At 48.6% G+C, this 23,993-nt stretch overlaps 1 protein-coding gene across 2 annotated transcripts; it reads right to left on the bottom strand.

Moving 5' to 3' along the window:
* Positions 1-1,040: 1,040 nt before the first annotated feature.
* Positions 1,041-23,433, bottom strand: GATA6 (GATA binding protein 6). 2 transcript variants are annotated; one of them, XM_063326695.1, is made up of 8 exons: positions 23,325-23,406; positions 22,802-22,924; positions 20,980-21,911; positions 17,256-17,422; positions 13,808-13,933; positions 12,303-12,390; positions 12,103-12,209; positions 1,041-3,647 (listed from the first exon to the last, which is right to left on the bottom strand). In XM_063326695.1, exons 3-8 carry the CDS (start codon positions 21,890-21,892, stop codon positions 3,480-3,482), a joined length of 1,569 nt encoding a protein of 522 aa, XP_063182765.1. In that variant the 5' UTR covers positions 21,893-21,911; positions 22,802-22,924; positions 23,325-23,406; the 3' UTR covers positions 1,041-3,479. The 2 variants fall into 2 exon arrangements, with proteins under 2 accessions (XP_063182765.1, XP_063182766.1); XM_063326696.1 differs by lacking the exon at positions 22,802-22,924 and having other exon boundaries at positions 1,042-3,647; positions 23,325-23,433.
* Between the last annotated feature and the right edge of the window lie 560 nt (positions 23,434-23,993).

Here is a 23,993-nt window from a genome sequence, read left to right as displayed (position 1 = left end):
AAATTTAAAAAAGGGATATCTTTATTTTGTCAGGCAGTAGCCACTCCAGCAATCGGTACACTTGGAAAGCAGTTTTGGTGAGTAGGGAGATACTGTTCTTACTATCTTTTTCTATGTAAAATCATAACACAGAACCTGGCTTTGAGCTCCTCAGCATCTGTATACTAAGGCAACATGGTATTGCATCCCCTCTGCCTCTTGCAGAGGGATAAAAACCTGATTTAGCCCTGCTTCTGGTCCAAGGAGGCAAAGTATTTCATTCTTGATGTTTTTGCTGGTAAGAAATAACGGGAAACAGCTTCCCTATGAAATATTGGTTTTTTTCTTTTTTTCCTTTTTTTTTTTCCTGATATCACCTAAAAAAGCATTTTCAGCCTCAGATCCAAGAGGAGTCTTTTCACATAGGGCATCCTTTTATGTCCCCTGCTAGACTTCTTATCTGCAGGAACCACCCTAAGCCAGACCCTGGGTTAGGTTGGTGCTGAGAAGGGACCAGGGCCTCCTGGGAGCTCTCTTATATTGTGCCTTCCCCGAGCTGCTGGCAAGAGCATCAGCAGCTGTCTGACTTTTTCTGCTGGGTCAGCAGCCCCAAACTGGGACACACTGGTCTAAACCTCCTATTTTGTGACAGCTCTGAGCAACACGGCTCTGACATACCTGGCAGTGAGTTTTGCACTAGGCTTTTCAGAAGTAACACACTAAACTTCGCCCCTGGCCAAAAAAAAGGAAAAAAAAAGAATGCTGACCCCAGCTAAGGCTGAAGACTCTTCAACACCAGTTAGCAACAGCTTTTTTAGCCATCTAAGTGTCAACACTGGAATATCACTGAAAAGGGCATGTTAGCCAACTAATGCTTCAAAAGGAAAGATATTCACACTCTTCTGCACACCTTTTGCTTTTTAAACACAGTGCTTCTCTGCATGACTCATTCCACTTAGACAGGGATTTATTTTTGTAAATCATGAGACCCAAGCCCACTTGGCCCCAAGGCTAGAAGGGCTGGGGTACCCCGCCGCATCAAACCCTGGGGAGCAAGGACGTGTTGTGGCCCAGCACCAAGGCTGGCGTCATGGCCCCACCAGGAAAGATGAGCACGTCCCCACTCCTGAGAAGCCCAAACCCCAGGTGATGCTTGACCTGACCCCTTTTTGCTAGAAGCCGTTCCCCTCTGAGGGCTGTGCTGCAGCATTCATCCCGTGGTCCTCATGACAACCCCAGGGCAAGAAGGTGACCTTGACTGCCTGGGTTGAAAAACCAGGTTCTCAGCTGGTGCAAATCAGCACAGCCTCACTGGAGGCCAAGGAGCTATCCCAATTCACCCCAAATGAAATTCTGGGTGAAAAAGGTGAAGACATGTCTCGCAGCCACTCCTCTGATCTCTGGGTATGGAGATTGGGCATCCCAGCTTCCCGGTCCAGTAGTAATACCGACACAGCTGGAAATCACGTGCGGCGTTGTCTTGCTCCGGTCAGCCAAGCAATGCAGAGGACCACTCCTTAGAGCCAGTGAAAGGTTTTTCGTTCCCCTGAGTAGCTAAAATTCGACGTCTTCTCTTTTCTGTTGCAGAACCTTCAGTTTTTGCTGCCCTTCACCTTTGGCCACCGGAGGATGTCAGCAGCCACGCAATGGCTCTGCCACCCAGTTGGTCTTATGCAGTTACATCTGCAGTGCGTGACAGGCAGATATTTGCACACACAGGGGACCAGGGTGAGACCCTTTAGCCATGGTGTGAAGGCCAAGCAAAACCACGACAGTCCTCACAAGGCACGGGATCAGTTCCCCAGACTTTCATCAGAAAAACCTCCCACGTGCCCGTGAGGGGCTTGTGTTGGTAAGTGGAGGCCCTAGTTTAACGTATCATCAGAAGGCATAGTGAGGGGAGCTGCAGAAAAGCCACACACAATGCAGACTTAGCAGCTTAGCCACAGCAGGCACTTCAGCTGGAGACCTTCCTTGCAGCCATCAGACACGCCGCCCGTATCAGGTACATTTCTATAGCTTTTAATGTAGCTTAACAATTGCGTTGGAGACAAAGGAGAAGGCACAGTGTACAGGAAAAAAAAAATATCCCAAAATGATACCCTTTTATTTGTAAAGCTCTGATGAAACAACTTTCCAAATGACATCCCACTTAAAAACCAATGGAAACCAACCTAACTATGCGTCAGTCACACTATACAGATTGCATCCTACATTTTCAAGATGCCTGAATATCTTATGGAGTATTTACATATGTATCAGTTAGGTAGTAAAGTTTCATTGCGATTTGTTTCTTTCCAGCACATACTTATTCAGTGGCCAAAAAAGCCTGGGGATGCATTTGTATTTTTGTACAACACTTCCAAGCGAACGGCTAGGGCAATTTTCCTGAGAGAAGGCTTGTTCTTTGAAACTCTTGCTTTAACAACTAGAAATACAGAAAGTGGATGGGGTTTTGTTGCGCTAAAAAGCCTAAGGATGCCTAGTTAAGTTTTTCTTTTAAATTATTTACGTACCATTAAGTTAAAATGTTTACATTCATTCATTCGTATAAAAACCATTGTTAAATCTTATGCAAATGATTTAACACTGATTGCTGCAACGCAAATTGCACTTCTTTAAAAAAATTATTGTATATATGGAAGAAAAATATCTGATTGCTACCCTGTTTACAAATTTTGACTGACTCTATACAGTTCAGCCAGAAAATACGAACTTTCATAAACCTCAGTCACAGTGTACTTTAAAAGTTATATCGCAGTCTTGCAAAGTGAGTAAATATTTTAAACCCAAAAAAAAACCACCAACCCAAAATCTCCTTAACAAGCTGGACCTTGTGAGACTTGTACCAAATGTTGTGATTTCTTCCAGGGGCATAGCTGGGCTCTGAAGAGCAGAGCAAGGCACACTGGAGACAGAGGGCGCAGGAGGAGACAACTGACGGGGCGAAGACATCAAATGTTCGGTGTGAGAGATTGGCGTCGACTCAAGCAGTATGCACTTCTGATGCTCGTTACAAAGTATCTCGCTACCTCTAGTAATTAAAGCCTTTGGTACTCCCTCCCCAACACTGACGAGTTCCACCAATTTCTTGGGGGAGGAGGCAATGAGAGAGTGAAAATAACTATACAATCAGAAAGGCAGTGCTGCTGGGTAAGTCAAGGATGTATTTCTGGAATCTATCAATAGGTCTAGGTTTATCTCTTCTTTTTTTTTTTTTCTTTCTTTTTTTTTTGAGAGTGTAAGGCTGCATTAGCTATATCCCCAGTGGATATTTGCTTTCTCTATATTTTTCTTGCATAGATGAGGAACTGGATGCTTCGGCAGAGCCTCTTTTGGAGGCTGAAAATCACCTCTGCCACCAAGGCACAGAAACAATTTCAGAGGAGTGGTCTTTGCCAGCACTCTCACTGCCACCATGACTGCTCCGCAGAAGAAACCGTGCGCGAACGTCTTGGGGCTGCTGCGCAGCGCCGGGATCCAGCTTCCCTCATGCCAGGTCACGCCAGAGCCAGGGCACACCAGGGATCCTGTCTCACGGATGCCGTCACTTCGGCTGTAGAGGTCAGGCTGACTCCTGTGTACAGCCCGTCTTGACCTGAATACTTAAGGTTGCTGCTTTCGGGACTGGTGCTCTCTCCTGGGCCAGACATCACTGACGAGCTCGCCTGGAGGTGGGGGGAAAGGAAAAAGAGATTTAATTGAGTGTGTGGGCTTTGCACGCACCCAAGTGCAGGTCGGAGCACAGCGGGCTTGGGGTTTACCCTCTGCTCAACCCGTGCCTTAAAATCATGAAACTGAAAAAATCTCTCAGGGTCAGCCTGCTCATTCTCCCCTTTGTGAAACAGTGACTTTACTGCGCTGGCGAGGTCTGGCACGGGTGACAACCGCGTTTGGAGAACAGCACGCAGTTATTTTCACAGCAAGGTGGGAAAGAAAGCTCAAGGACATGCAGAAAAATCTGGAAATCAAACCATGATGAATAAGGTAATGTGCATGTGTCCCACTGCCCCCTACTGAAGGGACACAGATGCCAACACCAAAAATGTGACCCGGGAGTGGTGGCATCTATAGTGTTGCTTTGTATATAGTTTTGCTTCCCACCCACCTATTGGGTTGGAGAAGCCCAATACATTCCAGTTCTCCAGCAGCGGGTGCAGAGCACCTCCTGGAAATCAGCCTTATGTGACTCCCACAGACCCTTATTTGGCTCCCACAGACCTTGAAATGCCTAAAATCATTCCTCACCCTTGAAAATGCTAGCCACAACCACTTCACCCATGTAAGACTGGCCACTAAAGGAGATGCTTCTTTCATCTCAAGTGGAGAAACAGTATGCCTTTGAAGCAGGAGCCTTTTTGTTCCACCATCTACACGCACAAGACAACACACAGGGGAGCCCTGGTAGGCACGAAGATGAACCTCTGAACCGCACTGGAACCAGTCCATTTATTTTAACAGAGAAATGGAGAGTTACAAAGACAAAGAAACAATCATTTTTTCCATGAGGCTGAGCAGATCCGCCAAAGAGGAAAAATTTGCAGTGCCAGACAGAGAAGGGGCAACATTTTCACCTGATAAAGGAAATGTTTAAGAGCTGACTTCATGCAAAATTAACTCTTGGATATGTCAACTTTAAAACCTTAATTTACTTGTTAATGGATAGTCTTCGGATGAGATTCTTTAAAAGGAAAAAAAAAAAAAAAAAGACGACTATCCTCAACTGTGACTGCAGAAGCTTCCTGCCTGCTGTTTAAGTGAAAAGTATACGTATTTAATCATTTTACAAGAGTAGAGCTCTTGGCTCTCCTGGAGCCATGCCAAGCTAGCAGTCCTGACATAGGAAAAGCAAGGCTTCATTTATCCAAAGGTAATTTCCAAATGGTGCTGTGCAGGGTTCTTGTTGCCGTGGTTAACCCAGGGAAAACCTCACTTTCTGAAAGAGATGCTCATTATCAGTGGTCACTTTCATCTGAAGTAACCCGGACTCCAGTATTTTCTTTAGCTTTTATTAAAATGGTCGATTGCTGCTATTCTTCCACCCAGTCATCAACCAGGACCCTGCTCCGTCAGTGACTACCCAGAAATGGAAGAAACAACTGCTTGCCCCCAAAAAACAGCAAAAATAGCTCTAATCCTAAGAAATACATTTTATTGCCCTCTCAAATACACAATTGCCAATCAGTGACAACGAACCTCCGTATCCTCTTTCCCTGTGACTATGCTTGGAAAATTCAGTGAGGCAGGTTTCACGCTAACCTTTGGGTCCGGTTTTGGTCTTGCATCAGACTAGTTTTTCCAAAAGGCTTTTTTTACTTCTAACACATAAATAGACTCCTGTTAGCACAAAAGACATCATTTTAACAGCTTGAGACTCCCCACCGTGGAAGAACGGTTTATATTAGGGTTGAGCAGTGTTTGCTCAACCTGAGCTAAAAATACTAGGAGCTGTTTTGAAAGGTTCCCGTTTGCCCATATTTGCCGCTGTTGTTCCGGTAGGCAAATATCTTATCACTACCTGTTTTTTTCTGGGCTCGGAAAGTGTAATTCACCCTTTTCCTGATTCAGCCCTACCTACAAAGGTGGGGCGTGGGGACCTGCAGTTTCCATGTGGGGTTATCAGCTACCCCTCCCTCGGGCACCCCAGAAGGGAGGACGTGGAGGCACGTCCTGTTTGAAGACTGCCCGTCCCTGCCTGACCAAGGCCGGATCCTGGCTCTATTAAGCCAGGGCGGGCAGGACCTGGGCAGGACCGCCAGGCCTGGAAACCCCACCCCGGTAATGTCATGACAAATTCAGGCAGCTCGGGCAGCTCCCAAAGTGAGAGATGGAAAACAAATTTTAGCTCATGAAAAGGCTGCAGCTGAATCACAGCCCTGCTCCTGAGCCTGCCTACCTCTGCTCTTACTTCTCCAGCTTTAAGGGATGAAAGATGACAGAAGCTACGCTTAGTTATTACAGGACGTTTGTCAGCTGGAATAAATAAGTTGAACAGTGCTGCTGAAGTCAATGAGCTCTTCTAATTCACCCTGGCTGGCTCTATCAATAAAAAGGTAATGGATTCATTTTTATTGCTGAAATCTGATAACAGGATAGATAATCAATTGTGAAGCTCAGCTTCCTGAGGAAAAAATGATGAAGACTATTGGGAAGAGCTTGCCTCCCAAAGAAACAGAGGAAGGTTGTGTTTGTATCTGCAAAGGCTCTTCTTTTTACCCAAACCGGCAGGAGCTGGTCATGGGGCAGCTCTCAGGCAGGCTGTCTGGATTGGAGGTGGTCCTTTCATAGAGAACCTGCTCACCATGCTCACAAGGAGACCTCAACTAGAGCTGCAGAGGGACTTAGACACCTAAATTGTACCCAAACCTGCCGTCAGCACCCTGGAGCCAAATTCACCCCCACTAAAGCTGGCACAGATCGAAACCAGGCTGGTCAGCCTGTGCTGTTGGCCAGGCTGGGGGACGCTTGGGGAACAGCACTGGTATCTCTGGCTGCAGGACTCCTGCTTTCTTCCACCCATTCTTTCCTGCTCCATCTGTCCACCACAGAGAGAGGGAAGAGGGGATGGACACACCACCCCCCCCAGCTTCCCCACACACCTCCGCAGCCAAGAGGCAAAAGCTCCGGGTAAGGAGTTGTGCTAACAGCTGGAGGGGGTGGCGAGCGGCCTTGATGTAGACCTTTGCTCTATCAGATAGACCTTTGCTCCAACCACTTCGCAGGTTCAAAATGCTCCACGAATTCTGGACATCCCACTAGGTCTGTAGCAAGCTAAGTTCTCAGCCAACACTCTCTTCCTCTTCGGTTAGCATAGTTTAGTTTTGCTACACTTAAATGATAACCCTAGTCAGCCAAAACACACTTGCAAAAACTTATTTTGCATATAACGTGTTGTGGTAAATTGCAGTGAAGTCCTTAATTTCCCAGCCTCAGCCCCCCTGCAATAACTGCCATCCCCATCAAGAGCACTTTCTTTTTTTTTTTTTTCTGATTTAGTGACCCTCTTTCTACGTAAAGTTGTCATTTCTTGCTAGTCAAATTGATCCTTTTGTTTATATTGCAGATGTATAAGTTTACGTATCTTCTAACCTCTCCTTTGTATTATAATGACATAAATCTGTGGTTAATACTTCATTAATTTCCTAAGGGAGGCAACTTCCAGTGTTGCTTGGGAAAGCTGATGACCCCTCTGCTGTCGAGGGCTGTATGAGTAATTGGCTTTATTGCTTTGGCAATAAAACAAAACCAAGCAAAATGTATGTGTCCATATGCATATAGAAGTTGTGGATAGAACCAAAAATACTCTTTTTCCTTGTTTTTTCTTGCTGACACAAAAAAGTTGGATTGCCTTGTTCTGTTTGATATAGAATTAAATGCTTTCTTTTGGATACACGTACATGGAACAAAGAAAATGAATGACTGAATTTATGAAGCTGAGTGGAGAGAAGAAGCAGTATCCTGTTTTGTCCAGGAGTGAGGACTAACTCAGAAGAGGTAGGAGACCAAGAGAGGATTTAAGCTGAAACATCAGATCTTCCAACATAATGCCCCGACTACCGGACTATTTGGTATTTTAGGTTGCCATGTTGCTCATGCCTCCTGTTGATCTTTTTCCACCTGGTTTAGATAAATATTTACTCATACCAGGACTGAGGCACTGTGTTCCCATTTTCCAGGTGAAAGTCCTACCAACTGTGCTGGTGAGCCTTTCTCCCTTTCTCATGGAAACTCTGTCCTGACGGCTACAGAATTATTCTATACCGATGGAAATCTTATCATCAGATAGTCTGGAGGAGCCTCAGTCTTTCAACTTTACAACATAAAAAGCAGCAAAACATAAATAGGAGCACCTAAAAAGGAGCAACAAAAAACACCTCTAACCATCTCGTGAAACCTCTTCTGAAAACAAAACAAAGCAAATGCAGAGGAAGCTATTCAGTGAATTCAGTCCAGGTTGATGCACATTTTGGGGACAGTTAGAACTGCAATTCCTGCTAGCTCACCACCTGCTGAGGCCATTCCAGTCAGGTCTTCCACTTTGCAGCCTGCAACACTGAAGAGACGGGCCTGAACCGCTTCTCATATTAAATCTCCAAGGTAAGCAAGCGCTAGTTTTACCTGGAAGACAACTGTCCTAAGTTTTTCTATGGTGTGTGATTACTGTCCTTCTGAGAAAGCTCCAAACTGGAGGCAAAGTTCTTCTGAAAGAAGAGCTGCCCTGGTGCTGCCGAGCCTTTACTGACATCAGCCCTGGCTCATGGAGCCACCATGTCCTGCCATAAAAAGCAGATTTTACAGCAGTTTTCATACTGCCTTTTATCCTAATAAGGGAATAAAGTCCTTCTGGTAATCACACTAGTTGGAGCCCCAGCATGGAAATGGATGGGTGTGCACTACAGACCGTGCCCTTCGTTTAGCAAATTATTCCACGTAGCTTTTCTCTGTACAGTTTCAGCAGCATCAAAGGGAGAGCAGGTATAGATGCAGATGCAGGCTGTCTGAAACCTTCAAATCTGCTTTTTATGGGGATGTAAGGCAACTTCATATATCATGCAGCTGGACCTTCTCCATATGAGTAACACAGGACACCCAGTACTTATACTGCTTAGGAAAACAGAAATAGGCCTAAATCCTAGATCCAGATGTGAATTTGGCAAATAGCCTCTTTACAGTGGGACAGCGAAATATCTCCGATCCAAACACTTCTGCATTTTGGGATGTTTGAAATCAACTTTGCACCCACAGCAATTCATTAATCATATCTTTTAAATGTTTAAACTTCAGCTAGAACATAAAATCAACATTTAAGGTTCTCGCTAATTTGTCTCAAAATTGGCATCATATAAGATTGCCTTCATGAAATGGATAGTCTCAAAGACATTTCCAAGAGTAATTGCTGCCCTTTGCTTTTTCTGCCCTCCCATCTTTATTTTACTTTAAAAGAGATAAAGAAAGGTAGGGCAAAAAGTGAATATTACTGACACAAATGAATTCTGCTGAATTTCATTTCCATTAGATTTCTACATAGCTGGGAAGTCTTTTGGCAGCCTCCCATAAAAGGCATAATAAATTGCTTTTGTACCAGTAGAGGAATTCATTTTCTCTGTTTCATTTAGCAACAACATTGCTGTGAATTTCAGACAACAGTTTCTAAAACGTCATCAGATTTCTCTGCCTAATGTCAATTTGGCATTTTTCCCCTCTTCACAGAATAAGGGCTGGAGAAGTAAAAACAGAGCAAAACAAAAAACAAGTTGCCATGCTGGTTGTGTAACACGCAGGAAATGAGCCAGGTTCGCTCTTCCAGCAGGTGCCCATGTTTCGGCAGTGTCACCAGCGCCGCTGGCAGGAATCAACTCCGTTCTTGTTAAAGTGACCAAAGATTACAGAGCCTGGATTCATCCATCTGAGGGTTTTCTCCCTCCTGACACAGCCTGGAGGATAAATTTATTCTCCTTGTGTAAAGCCATTGCATGTTCTAAGAATAAATAGAAACCTTCAGGCTATCGATGTGTCAATTCAAATGAAAAAAAGAAATCATGGAAAATAGAAGTCTAGTAGAGTATCTTTGCTTCGGCATGTGACCAGATTACAGGCTGCCTTGCTCTAAAATACTAACATCCCTTCATTCCCGATAACTTCAATGGCCCTTATGAGCACTCAGCCCCTCCCATGGGATTTAGGCCCACAAGCAATGATTTCGCTTCCTTGGTAAGCTGGCGACCCTGTTCCCAAATGACGTCTGGGGCAACAGGAGCAAATCTTAGCAGCCACTGCTTTCTGCTTTCAGCCTCCAGTCTCCCTGGTCCTCACTCCACTGAGCTGCTGATGCTCGGGCAAAAGCAGGAGCCCACGGGAAGGATGCGGCCATACCCACGACATGTCCTGACAACAACTCCCCTGCAAATCCCGTCCTCATTTACGTACATTTGGGGCTGGGGTGCAGGGGTGGGAGATCACTAGCCGTTCGTGTAGGGTATGGGGGAGTCAGGGGGACACCCATACACCTGGCCGCTGCTGCAACCTCCACACTTCAGCACGTTTCACAGCCTCCTTCCATCGCTTCCTTTCATTGAAATTTTTCACGAGGGGTAGTTTGCAAGTGCATATGCAGCGCACATCTGATCGAATCATGGTGGGGAAAAGGCTGTGCAGATGTTACCATGCTGCTTGCTGGATATAAGGGGATAGATTTCCCCAGTCCTCATGCACGTGTCCTCTCCCAGCCTGATCTACTAAAGAAAAATCAGGGAGAACTGAAATCCTGGCACTGAGGGATGCCGACATGTAATTAAGAGCAGCCTCAGGGTCCTTGGGAGTTGCCCTTAGTAGGTAACAGCTCTCAACTAGCCTTTTGGCTGACAAATTGTGCCCCCACCTTCCGCTCCTCTGGTACCCACACAACTCCGCCTGGCAAAATTATATTACAAATGGTACTCTTAAAATTATAACGCAAAGATTATTAATAAGAGGTTTGATATGCTCTCCTAGGGAGAGGAAGGCAGGCTTCAGGCAGCCAAGAAGGCAACAGCGTAGGGGAAAGGGGGTCACGTCTATATGGCCTCTCCTTCCCCGGAGGAGGGGGGAGGAGGCCCCCGGAGGAGGCCGCTGCCTGCGGCCTACACTGCTGTCTCGGCCTCAGCTGGGCCTCTGCTTCTAATGCTGTCCATCATATAAATCTCATGACATTCCTCAGGATCGGTAGCGCTGCTTCAGGCAATGTAAGGGGGAATTTAAGGAAAATTTGGCCGCATTTTTCCCTTGGAAAATATTAGGGGGACAGCCTAAAGTAGTGCATAGTAGTTCACTGGAGGGAGCCTGAAACCCAGCAACAGTTCACTTTTTGGTTAGTGTTTCCCTTTTTTTGACGTGATCTGTTTGTTTTATTGGACTGACAGGGTTTTCTCATGTCAAAGACAAGCCCTTTTAGCAATATCCTTGTCTGGCAGCATCCGAACCCAAAACCCAGTGCCTCTGAAACTGGGTGGCCCTGTCAGTCCTGAACAATCACATTTGCTAAAAATGTTTTTTTTTTCCTCCTTTTGTACAATGAAACTTCGTACGTCAGGAATTAAACTATTGTAAGGAATTTGAATGTGGGAACGCCGAGACATATTGAAAAATAGTCATTATAAACAATGTCTTCTTTTTATTAATAAAGGAGTAGAGAAAGCCACATTAGGAAAGCTTTTCAAAGAAATGATGTGGCAGATTAAAGGATACAGAAGGCCCGAGGAGTGAGTGTGGATATGGATACGTATAGCCAAGGGGTTAGAAATTAATCTACATTAAGCTTCACAACTTTAGCAGTAGTATTTGTTATCACACATGCTAACTAAGTGAAGAAAGGAAGTTTGAGATGGTTTGAGTACATGATGTAAAATAAGGATCAAAACTAAAGCAGGGGATGATCAGCACTCCTCTGGGGCTCCTCTGGGGCTCGGTGCTGCCAGATGCTGAGCATCTGTCCCCTGAAGAGGCCTCTGCAAGGAGAGGTCTGATCCCCTACGGAATACGATCGGCAGGGCACCCCAGCCTGGTTTCAGTTGGGTCTGGTCCGGGGTTTAAGTGCACATCTTAGTTTAAAGCAAAAGCCTTTATGTTTGCCTTCATACAGCAGGGTAACGTTTTGCCAGGGTTTACCAGTCATTTGGGATTATGCGTAAAAATGCATACATATATATGTTAAACAGCTTTTGGAAAACGTGAGAGCAGCAGCGCCTTGAATTAAAAATTCTTATCAGATCGTTTCAGAAAAGAAGAGGTACATGCCCGATTATTTCTTGAAAGAAACAATTGGGCATGATTTATTGTCTTTGCCCCAAAAGAAAACCTTTGAAATGGAAGAACCTGAACATTTCAAAACAAAATGTCTGGAGTTAAGCTGTGGTTAATTTAATCATAAAAATTATATAGATCTTAATTAAGAGGTTTGTAAAGTACTTCAGCTTGTCGTTCTGTTTACAGCTATATGTAATATCCTCCGAAAATCTTGTTCCAGTATCAGCTAACAAAACTGGAAAGTTTGTTTAGATTATTGTTCTGCTAGATAAGATAAAAGCTGTGATAACATTGCACAGTGATCAGCCTGCTTACAGATACGGACACCGGCTTACAACTTACCCCGGAGGCTGCAGTCTGTGTGCTGGGGGAAGCGGTTTTTCGACAGTCATCTGAATTAGTAGAAGACGTGGATGTTGGAGTCATAGGAACCGCAGTAGTACTGTTACCTGAAAGATCGGGAACTGGTATTAAAACCAAATATTTTCCAGCCAGGGGAAAAAAACTGTTGCAGCTCAACTGTCTTATCTTTTTATATTTACCAGAGCATGCCTTTGACTTATTTATGTTCTTAGGTTTTCGCTTCCTGGTCTGAATTCCTTCTTTTTTCATAGCAAGAGGTCGGGGAACCTGAAAAAATTACATTTCCACACCAATCACAGAGTTGTGTATACACTCTAATATCAAAAATTAAAATACAGTACAAGATCAAATGTTGATATTGAAAATGCTTGTGTAGCAAGTCAATTTTTCCTGCGTCACAGTAACGATTCCAAAAAAACCTTTGCATTTCATCTGGGCAGAGCGAAGGGTTGCTTCAAGGAGAGTTTTAGCCAAATAAAGAAACCAGCAAAACTTTTTCTTGATGCAAACTAAACAGTTTTTCCATCACCTCAATCAGTCCACAGATAAACAGCACACTTTTAGGGGAAAACAGTGTCATATGGCCATAGGTCATATGAAATTAAATTGGATGGGGTATATCTGATTCCCGATTCCTTGTTCCAGTCAGTTAGGAATTATCTCCAGTGGCTGATTCTGGAAAGCAAGAATGCATATGAGGGGGGAAAAATACTTCTCTTCCTGCGGACCAGCTACGCAAAACAGATCATCGTCTGTAATTGTCTTAGGACAGAAACGTCAGCCATAACCAACTTAGTATTTGTTCTTATAAGCAGTCTGCCTGTGATACAGCTTTATAGTATCCAAATTTATATTTATAGGGAAAATGTGCTCAAAAACCAGCTTTGGGTTCTATGTGATCACAACAGTAATCATTATACAGAAAACATTTGCTTAAAATATATTTTAACTTAATGATAATATGAGTTTGGGGAAAGAAAATTCAAGCATATGCTTACTATCATTATAATGTTTAAACCTGTGATATAATTTACTTTTTTTCTTGAGGACTAGACCAAGTCCCAATCACTCCTAATGCCCCCGCTCTTCAAACACTTGTGCTTGAATGTAACTTAATCCACAGAGGCGTAACAGGTTCTGAGTCTCACACAAAACATACTCCATCACGTTCAGGATAGAGCTATTTTCTTCCTCTATTATTGCCTAGCAAAGGCTCAAATGACATTTAAAGTTTTGCTGGCATAGCTGTCTGCCCATGAAAAGCTGTCTTATTAAAGATATAGGGGTTTTTTTTCCCTAGTGAAGAGCTGGTTTAAATCCCAGCAGCAAAAAGACCTCTGCCACTCATCCAGAGGTGTTTTCTTTATACAAATCTGTCAGGAGACCTACAACGGCAAACACATAACTTGTCAAAACTGTAACTGGCTAAAACAGTATAATCATTTTCTAATGCCAGGCATTTTTTAGTCATTTTATCAATTTTTTATGCGTTCATCCTTTTTTAACTCCACGATTGATACTGTGAGTCAAGACCATTAGCATCAACAGAAACATTGCCTCAACTTGAGGAAGCCCAATGCCACCCCTCGAAGCTGCTGGGTGCCCACCAGCAGGAGGACCACCCCTTCCCCAAAGGAACATCAGAGCTGGTGGGCAATCTCCCTCTAGCAAAGCGGCCACTTACCCCGTGGAGCTTCATGTAGAGGCCACAAGCGTTGCAGACGGGCTCACCCTCCGCGTTCCTGCGCCACAGGGTGGTGGTCGTGGTGTGGCAGTTGGCACAGGACAAGCCCAGCCGCCGGGACGAGGGCTAGAGGCAAGGGTAGGCAAACACAGGTGTAAGCAGGCAGGCAGGAGAAAATGATTTATGCCTTCACAGTTTAAAAAAGTACTTAAACGTGCAGTGGGGACAGTAGGAGGGGTTTTTATAGCATCCGTCGGTGATGCCACAGACTTAAAACAAGATTATCCTCATTTCAGAGACTGGAAAGCTGACATGAAGAGGCACTGCGGGTCTGCAACTCTGGGCATTCGCGGCAGAGGCAAAATTTACATTTTGGGAGACGCTGACGTGGGGACCTCTGTTCAGATCAGTGGGCACTGCCTCTTCCTCCAACAGGAAGATAGAAAACATCTCCATTACAGCTCCTTCCATCTGAGGAGAGGGCACATCACTCCTGTGCCGCCTCTCCAGCCGGTCCAACACCCTCTCCCCTGTGCGGTGGGCAAAGAGGCAGCTCTGAACCTGCCACCGATACTCCCGACTCATCAGAAAAATCAGCCACTCTAATCACCATCCCTCTGTGGCACCACGGCTCTGGAAAACAAACTTTCCTGGGTGCCGGAGGGTAACACATACAACAGGCATCTCTGTAAAAACATCTTTTTATCACCGCCCATTTTTATCTGCGCAAGAAAAACACCGTGCCTCAGGAGCGTGTTTTACAGAACAGAGCTTCCCCTCGCCCAGCAGAAAAGCTGGTGGGTGACGACAAGGTCCCCACTGCAAACAAGCCATTTATGACACTCTTCTGTGGAGTTTGGAGCCAAGATGAAGCAACCTTGTATCAGAAATAACCGTATAACCCAGAGCTTTATGGCTGCAGGCTGTATATCATAAGTGAAGGCAGTCCTCATAAACATGTGAAATGAAGGTGAATGGGTTATAAAAGTCCCTGTAACAAGTGATCTCTTTTACGTTCATCACAAGCAAAGAATTCCAGCTACATCATAAATCTAGTCTTTTTCAAAGTATCGCATTGTCAAAAAAAATATAAAAAAATCTGTGCCTAACTCTGCGTCTGGCAGCCGAACAAGTTTACACGGAGAAGTCAGTTTTAGAGGATTGCATTAATCTTATTCTGACTATAAAGCGCCCATAACCGAAATTACTAACTTAAGGGTACAATGCCCTTCCTCTTGAATCATTTACTGCTGGGCTGTTAGACGTAACTCAGTCACCTTTGATACCGCAGAGCTGCCTGCCACTTGGGAAACCAATAAAAATGTTTTGAGAATGAAGAATATTCCAGAGTAATAACCGAGTTTCTTGAATTTCATCTGTTTGAGTTTCTTTAGCAGTAAACTGTCGTCTTACACCACAGCTCAGAAAGAACTCCAGATTAAATATGAATTTTGTAACTTCAAATCAGTAATCCACTATTAATTGCACAGCAAAAAAAAAAAAAGCCAGCCAAGTGCAATATAGGCTGAAGTACACACACATGTACTTTTTAATCTTAAAAATCCAGGTCTCATGAACACAGAATTTTTGACCCTGTTATTAAATTCGTATGCACACAGTGTCCAAATTGCACTCCTCGATCCAATACAAGTTTTACCTGGATCGGGTTAAAAAAAAACGGTCTTAACACACATGCTTTGTTTTCTTTCTTTGCAAGTAAAATACCATCAGACATTTCACTCTGTTAAATCTTTCTCTTTTTTGTATGCAGACAGGTATAAATCTTCATAGATTTTATTTAAATAGCTTTTGCTCATTCCTGTATCTAAACAAACGGGGGAGGGGGGCTGGCATATTTTGAAGCTAAAATGACTTCTCTGCCACAGGAATTTTATCAGAAACTTTGGGGCAATCTAAACATGTTTAGCATTTTCAAAACATTTTCCCTTCTCACCTACATTTTTCCAACTGTATGAACACACAGTCATGGTTGATTTATAGTTATGGCCAGGGTACTCGGTAGGGATTGTTACGCAGAGTTATTTCGGAGTTATTTCGCTGAGGTGTCAGGCTGAAATCGGGCTGTGGTTTGACTCTGTTTTAGTCTCCTCACCCCCACCCCTCCTTCAGAAAAAAAAAAAAATAAAGAAAAAAAACACCAAAATGGCAGAGCTGGGTATCAGCTACTCGAAGTCTGCATTGGACCGGGGTGCCATTGCCAGACAAGCTCTGACACTTGAAACAAGCGGCAGATCTACCCCGTCTACTGCGTTCATCCCTGGTAATGAGATAACACCTTGTGTCATGAAAATTAGTGGACGACCACCTAGAAAAAATGGGCAGCCAGCAGCGGTAAACCTCTGCCTTAGATTTAAATGAATTATTTGGCTGAAAGAAAGGTCTTTAAGCAGAGGTGAGGTTGGTTCGTGAGCGCTTACTGTCTGACTCTGATTGTTGTGTGTTCGGTTTTTGTTCCCCCCTCAGAAGGGCATTAAATTCAAACGGTTGTGAAATAAAGAACGGGATGTGTTTTAACGCTAGGAAAACAGGCATGGAGCAAAGCAGCTGGCATGATTGAAAGGGGCTTGAAAGGCTGATGGGTTTGATACACTGTCTCCATACACAAGGGTCCAAACATCAGCTTGGATTATACCGGCATGATTTATTGTGGCTCGCTCGGTAACAGCCATTACTGAAGAACGTATTCTTTCTCTCTGCTGACCTCCACCCAGATTTGCTAAACATAATGTGCAGTTCCCGCTTGTTAAATTTTCTCCTTGCCTATTCAGTGCCAGCCTGAGTTATAAACAGGGGTTCTGGTTTGTACTATTTATTTCCCCCCCTAGTTTTAGGAGTATATTTTTAGAAAAATTGCCGCTCATTTCTTAGGAGTAAAACAAAACAAAGGCTATTATCATTGTTTAAACAATTGGTTTTCTTTGAATTATATACAAAACTTGCTTACATTCCCAAGGATCGAGCTCTCAGCAAACAAAGCAGGTCTGGAGAAATTCCTAGCCCTCTGAACAAACACTTTCCAACCTTGATTTTTTTTTTTTTTTAATTTTTTTTTCTGTTGGAAACGTCCAACATCAGCAGCATGAATTTCTCCCAAGCTGACGATGCCCCCCTCACCGTCGGGGTCCATCAACTCAAAAAGCCAAGCCATGCCGTGCCCGGTGTGCAGAGGGCAATTTCACCAGCGTCGGGCCCGGCAGTGGGCCTGACGCAGTGCGCAGCGGGCTGCCAGCCCTGTCGCCCCTCATTGTGACCCCTTTGGCCTGCAGAGCTGGTCAGGAGACCCTCTTCACTTCTGCAACCCAGGGGGATCACCCGGCTAACACTCTCCCCCATCCTTGCCCCGGCTTTCCCCCTGGCTAGCCCTGACTGGGGGTCCCTCGGGGTGCAGCTCCTCTCGCCCCCCTCCCTCTCCTCCATCCCCACTCACCACTCTCTTCTGGGGCTTGATGAGGGGCCGGCTGAGGCCGTTCATTTTGGTGTAGAGCCCGCAGGCGTTGCACAGGTAGTTGCCGGTGCCGTCCCTCCTCCACAGCGGGGTCTGGATGGAGCCGCAGTTGACGCACTCCCGGCTCTCGGACAGGTCCTCCAGCAGCTCTGGGAGGGGGGGACAGGAGCAGAGGCGGTGGGACAGGGCGGCCGGCGGGCGCGGAGCCCCGCGGAGCGCTGCCCCGGCCCCGCCGCGCCGGGAGACGGGCCCCGGGCGAGCGAGCAACCGGCGCTGCTCAGCCCTCGGAAAAAGCAATTCCCCGGCAGTGATCGCGGCCATGCGGTGGGGTTTTTTGCAAAATCCTCGCTTTTTTTTTTTTTTTTTTTTTTTACCCTTTTTAGTGTCTTTAAATGTACCAGACTCGCTGCCGGCTCCTTTGCTTTACAAACCGGAGCGGAGGCAGTTCTCCCCGTGACGGGGCTGCGGCGCACCGGCCAGACGGAGCGGCGATCCCCCGACAGCCCTGCACTCCCGTCGGGATTCGGCCCTTCGGAAATCTGGCTGCAGCGGCGCGGCGTCCGCCCGAGGGGTGAAACCCCCGTCGTGGTCCCCAACGGGAGGAGGAGGGGGGGGTCACTTGGTTTTTTAGGGGGTCGGGGGAGTTAAGTGCCTGCCAGAATAGCCCGCTTCCAGAGCCCACCCTGGGAGCCGGACGATAGGGACGGGATATAAGAAGCGGTGGTTTTGCCCAATATTGGCCCCGGGTCGAGGCTGGGCAAGGAGTTTTTACCCCGGCTCTCATTTTAAATGCGTCGCAACCAGTAAAAACTTCACATTTAGAGACCGCGTTTGGGACTCTGGTGTGCCAAGGCAGCGACGGGGAGCGACCACTTCGCCACGGCTATTTGGACAAATTCGAGCTGGTTGGTAGGAAACGGAGGAAATGGAAAAATATGCGGTATTCTGCCTCCTGCTCCCATAGCTACTGAACACTGGGGGGGAAAAAGGGTCTAAATGCACGGCAAAAAAATAAAGAGAACCCACCTATAAAAGCAAACACCTTCACGCCTGCGAATTCTTGTTCTGACTAACCTCCCCATATTTCGGGGGGAAAAAAAATAAATACGGGTTTTACAAACACCGTGCCACGTTGTGCAGAAATAATTTCAAGGGGGTGTTTGGATTTCTGCAGCAGCTTTCGAGTCAAGGCTGGGAAAGTCTGTTTCAGACTCACAGCTTCGGCATCGATTTTTTTTGCTCCTTCCATCCCCTCCACTACCTGCCTTAATTCATCATTGGGTTATTCTTTTACGTTTCGCTTAGCAGCTTTGCTCTGGAAAGCGAAAGAGAGCTCGGAAATGTCAGGCAGCTTTGGGGACAGGGCTGCGATGACACGGCGGGCATTGAGCTGAGGAAGAAACGGCCTTTTGGCCCGCACCCACCGAAATACATTTCTCTCCTTCTTTCGTTTGCAAATTAGGCGCTAAACAGGAACGGGCATACGGCAGAGTCCAGAGAGCACAGTTCAACTTACGTTGTCAGCTTATAGGTCTTAGCACATCGCTAAGATTTATTAATCTTTGCACCCAAAGCGCCATTGAAGACTGTAATCAGGAAAATACTTAAGGCTTCAAGGACGCTGGAAGTTAAACAGTTATTTGTCTCAGCTATTTACTTTAGAACACTGCCTTCGTGCCTGCAGAAAGAAATTCTGCCGTGACAATATTTCTAGGGCATTTTAAAATATTTTTTTTTCCCTGAGTGCGTGAGGAATATATTTATCTCCAAGGAAAGAAAAATTAAAATTTCAATTTTAGGTATTGTTTTAGTAGCTCTACGAGTAACGCTAAGAAAGCTGTATCAAACCGTCTAAAGTTTTGCTATAAAAATACACTGCGGCAGCAATTTGTAGCTCCTGACCGCTGGCACGATTATTTCAAACGTGAGCACGCGTGGCTTCGTCTTTGCTGACGCATTTTGTCCTGCGGGAGCAGAAAACTCGCGTGTCCCGGGAGCTCCGGGGCTGCTTCGCCCCACGTTACGGCGCGATGCGGCTCCCCCGGCACCCATTCTTCCCTCCGTCCCCTCCCCAAAGGGCCAACCCCTGCCTGCCTGCCCCTCCGGTTCCCGTCACTGGGGACCGGAGGCACCGTCCAGGGAAACGCGAGGAAGGCGCCGCCGCGGCTGCCCGCGCTGCCTCCGCTGCCTGCGCCTTTCCAGCCGTGCCGGGGCTCAGCGGGAGCGGCTCCAGAGACCCAGGGGTGGGCGAGAGACCCCCCGGAGCAGGGGAAGCTGCCGTGGCCCTCCCCGGCTGGCTCGGCACTCCTGCCCCAGCCTCCTCCAGCGCCCTTCTCCTTCTCTCCTCTGCCCTTTCTCCCCCACCCCTCTCCTCTCTCTTCCCTGAGATTCTCCAACCCCACCTCTCTCACGAAAAAAAAAATAAATCCAAAAACAAACAGGATTTTTTTCCTCCATCATCTAGTTTTACACTGCAACTTTCGGAAATTGAGTTAAAAACCTCAACTTTCGTGTCGCCCTAAGATGCGGCTTGTCGGCTTTGCTCTGCCCTTCTCCTACCACCACTACAACTGAGTCTTCTTCCCTCTGTCATGCTAGTAAACATGTGGGAGGCTTAAAATGCTTAAATCTACCGGGTATCACGAGAGACAGGAGGAGCACTGTGTGCACCCCTATAGAAAGATGAAAAGTAATTTTCTGCAATACTGCACTGAACGAGAAAATCACAGTGTATATAAAATATACCTACCTGGTGGGTAGTTTATGATTAAAGCAAATGCTGATCAAATGTATGTGCGCGTGTGTGTATACATACACATATATACATAAATATATATAAATATACATAAATATATATATAAATATACACATATACACACACATACCCACACACACCCCTCTCTATACATCTGTATTTATATATACATACATGTATTCTAAAGCTGAAGAGACTGCAATAATCGTTAATCTTTCTAGCTCTAAATCACCGCAGCTCAGCCTCGATTTCTACAATTAATTTAATGGTACCGAGAATTTCCTAAATTTTAAATAAATATATAAATAAATAAAAAGACGGGACACCTCGGAAGTGAAAGTAAAATCCCATCAGGAGGTGCCACATTTTAACAGCAGTTTATAAAAAGGGTTTCTCGTTCATGTCAGAGGTTTTGCTTAGCTGCTTTTCTGGTTTAACGAAGCAGTGAAGTGGTTTGTAGCTGAAATATTCCAAATTGGGTTAAGCGAACCCCTGCAGTTTTCCTCTACGCTACAAGAAAGGTTAATTCGCAGTGAATTTGTCACCATTTCGCGGCCAGATTATTGCATTTAGGGAAAGCAGAAATGTACGGAAACTTAAAAGCGAGGTTTACACCGGGCGATTCGTTTTGGGAAAGGCGGGTTTGCAACACCGAGTGCTATACTTCAAACAACGTTGTTTTTTTTGGGGTGTGTTGTTTCCCCCCACCCCCCCGAACAACTCAACGCAAACGACGAGAGACACCTCCACTCCAGAAAAGCCACTTTCCCGGCGCCGCCGTCCTGCCGTCGGCAGGGCACCGTACCGCCCCGCCAGCGAACCCCGCACCCCGGGGCAGCCCCGCCGTCTCGCCTCCTCGCCCCCCGGCACCCTCGGGCGCCCGGCCAGCGGGCAGCCCCTGCCCACCCTGCCCTGCCCACGTCCCCCCCCCACCCCGACGGCGGGTCCTACCTGCGCTGGGTGCCCGGACGGGGATGGGGGCGGGCCGGCCCTGGAGGCAGTGCAGCATGGAGTTCTCGAAGGGCGCCGTGGGCCAGGCGGGGGTGAGCTGCGGCCCCACGTAGGACGTGTAGGGCCCCGGGTAGGAGCCGTTGAGCGGCCGGGCCAGGGGGCTGTACTGGTCCCTGGCGCCCAGGCTGTTGCTGTAGGCGCCGGGCTCCCGGGAGGCCCCGTTGGCCACGGGCGGGCTGGGGGAGTAGGGGAAGCGGCCGGAGGGGTGGGAGCCGCCGCCGGTGCTGTACGAGGGGCTCTCCGTCGCCGGCTGGGACCAGACGGCGTGGCCGCCCCCCGGGTGGCTGGGCTGGGCCGCCCCACTGCCCTGCAGGTAGGGCAGGGTGGGCAGCATGGAGCCCACGCGGGTGGTGGGCACGTAGACGGGCGAGCTAGGCGTGGAGTGCATGAAGCCGCCCGGAGATCCGTCGTAAGGCGTGGGGCCCTGGGCGGCCGAGATGGCCAGGGTCTGGTACATCTCCTCGGGCTGCTCGGCGCCGAGGGCGCTCAGCTTGGAGCCGCGGCTGGACCAGATCAGCTTGTTGGTTTGGTCTAAATCCGCGAAGAGCAGGATGTCCTCCCAGCTGGGCAGGCCGGAGGGGTGGGGGGCCCCGAAGTGCACGTAGGGGGCGAGCAGCGACCTGCCCTCGGCGGCGAGGGGTGGCGGAGGGGCCGGCCGGTGGCTGCCGTCGGGCTCCGGCTGAGGAGTCTTGGAGGAGCCGCGCTCGCCCTGGGAGCCGCCGGAGGAGGAGGAGGAGGAGGAAGGCGAAGGAGGAGACGGGCCCGGCTCCCTGGTCGCGAAGGGGCAGGAGGAACCGCCGGCGTCCGCAGCGCACCGCCTCACCGCGCACCAGCCGCCTTCAGCCACGGCCATCCAGGTCCCCTTCTAGGCTCTGGGTGTGGATAGGGAAGGGGGAGGAGGAGAAGGAGGAGTGGAGGGGGGGTCCGCAGGGTAGGGCGGGGAAGGAGGACACAAAAGACCGGGGGGGGAGGGGGGGGAGAGAGAAATAATAATAACAAAGTTAGCAAACAGGACAGCCCGTCTCCCTCCCTTAATGAGATTCATCAGGGCTTATCTGGACCCTCTGAGCGCTTAATCAGTCATGTCGCCTCGACGCTGTTGTCCCTCGCCCCGGCGGAATGGGATCAGGCAGCCCAGGTCAACACGGGCCGGGGGCCGCGGAGCGCGGTCCCGCGGGGACAGGGCTGCGGGCTCTGGCCCCGCTCCCCGCGCCGCCCCCGGGGCTGCTCCCGGGCTGCTCCCCTCTCCCTCCGCATCTTGGGCTGCGGATCTGAACATGAAGCACGGCTGGGGGAAGGTGGACGAGAGGGAGAGGGGAGAGAGGAGGACGAAGGGGGAAAAGGGGCATTTTTCCCGGTCTGTGACAAAGCCCCTTCCTTGTCTACTGCTGCTGTTGTTACTATGATTATTTCAATGAATGAGTCATTTGACTCGGTTCCACGGAGAAAACAATTAGTAAGGCGATCCCTTTAAGGTTACTTCTCCGGCGAGCGATGTTAGCTTTTCCGCGCATCGCCTCGCTTGTTTGCTTGTTTCCAGCCCAAGGTCACGGAAAGGAGGAGGAGGAGGAGGAGGAGGAGGGAAAGGCACCCGGGAGCCGTGAGATGCGCACGGGCCGGGCCACGACGTGTGCGCGGCGGCGCCGGGACAGGGAGCGAGACCCGGCAAAGGGCCGGGCCGGGCGGGCTGTGGCTGCCGCAGGGACCGGTGCCAGCCGGTAGCCCTGGTTGGCCACCCCACCCCACCCGAGACCGAGCACACCTTTGGGGGATGGCACCCATCTCGCAGCCAGCCGCGGCGCAGGCACCCTCGCCGAGACCGGTCGCATCCCAGAGCTGCCAGCATGAGAGAGGCCGGACAGACAGACACAGAGCCCGCGGTGCCCTGGGAGAAGGGACAGAAAGCGAAAGGGGAGGCAGAGAAGTGACAGCAAGAGAAGCGGGCGGCGAGTCTCCCCGCTCTCAGCCCATCTCGGGGCTCTCCAGATAACCATAGGCACAGGAATACAGGACACACACACACAGAGCCCCCTCGCAGATAGGCACCAAATACGTCTCTCCCTCCTGCGAGATAACTGGGAGATAAGGCTCCGGCAGATAAGGGCTCCAGGCGTCGGATGTTTGCCCACAAAGTCTCCCTCGGGCTCCCCCAGCCAGGCGCAGCCGCCGCCGCGCCGCTCGCCTCCCGGAGCGGCAGAGAGGCAGGAGCAGAAGAGCGGGGAAGAAAAAGGGAAATCGGGGCGGGGGGTGGGGGAGGATGGAAACGAGAAGCGAAGGGGCCAAACCTGCTGCCGGTGCCCCGCATGGGGCCGGGGCGCGGGGCCGCGGAGGGCGGTAAATCCAGTGCGGCGGGGGCGAGCGGCGGCGGCGAGTCCGGCGGGGGCGAGCGGCGGCGGCGAGTCCGGCGGCTGCTCCCGGCGGCCGATGTATAAAAAGGAGAGAGGAGGCGCCTCTCGCAGCCCTGCCGGAAAACTGCAGGCAGCCGGCCCTGATTGGGCTCGGCGAGCCCTAAACAAACAGGGAGCTCCGCAGGGGTGCCAGTCCCCGCGGCCAGCCGGCCCCGCAGCGCGGCCGCGCCGGGGGCGGGAGCGGGCGCAGGGGGAGGGGGGGGTGGGCAAGGCGGGGGAGAGGGGAAGGGGGGGGCCACCTTGGGGTGCCGGCAGAGGACCCCCTGCTCGAGGAGCACGAAAAAGCGGAGGGGGACTCGCCCTCCCAGATGCCCGTGACATTTTTCTTCTTTTCTTTATTTTTTCAAACCCAGAAATAATACACACTTCCCCCCGCCCTCTCACGATAATATCTTCTTTAGGGTGAATATGCACCTTTTATAAGTTTTTTTTTCGCCGCAGGATGTGTGCCTGGCTGTCTCCCTAAGCAACCAGATGAACGTCTCCCCCCACCACCACCCCGTGTTAAATCTCCGTATTTTTCTTATTAAAATCAAAGCCATCCGA

Source organism: Chroicocephalus ridibundus, chromosome 2, assembly GCF_963924245.1.
Source record: "Chroicocephalus ridibundus chromosome 2, bChrRid1.1, whole genome shotgun sequence".
Lineage (NCBI taxonomy): Eukaryota > Metazoa > Chordata > Aves > Charadriiformes > Laridae > Chroicocephalus > Chroicocephalus ridibundus.
Note: the sequence above shows the minus strand (reverse complement) of the source record. Positions and strands in the feature narration are given on the sequence as shown.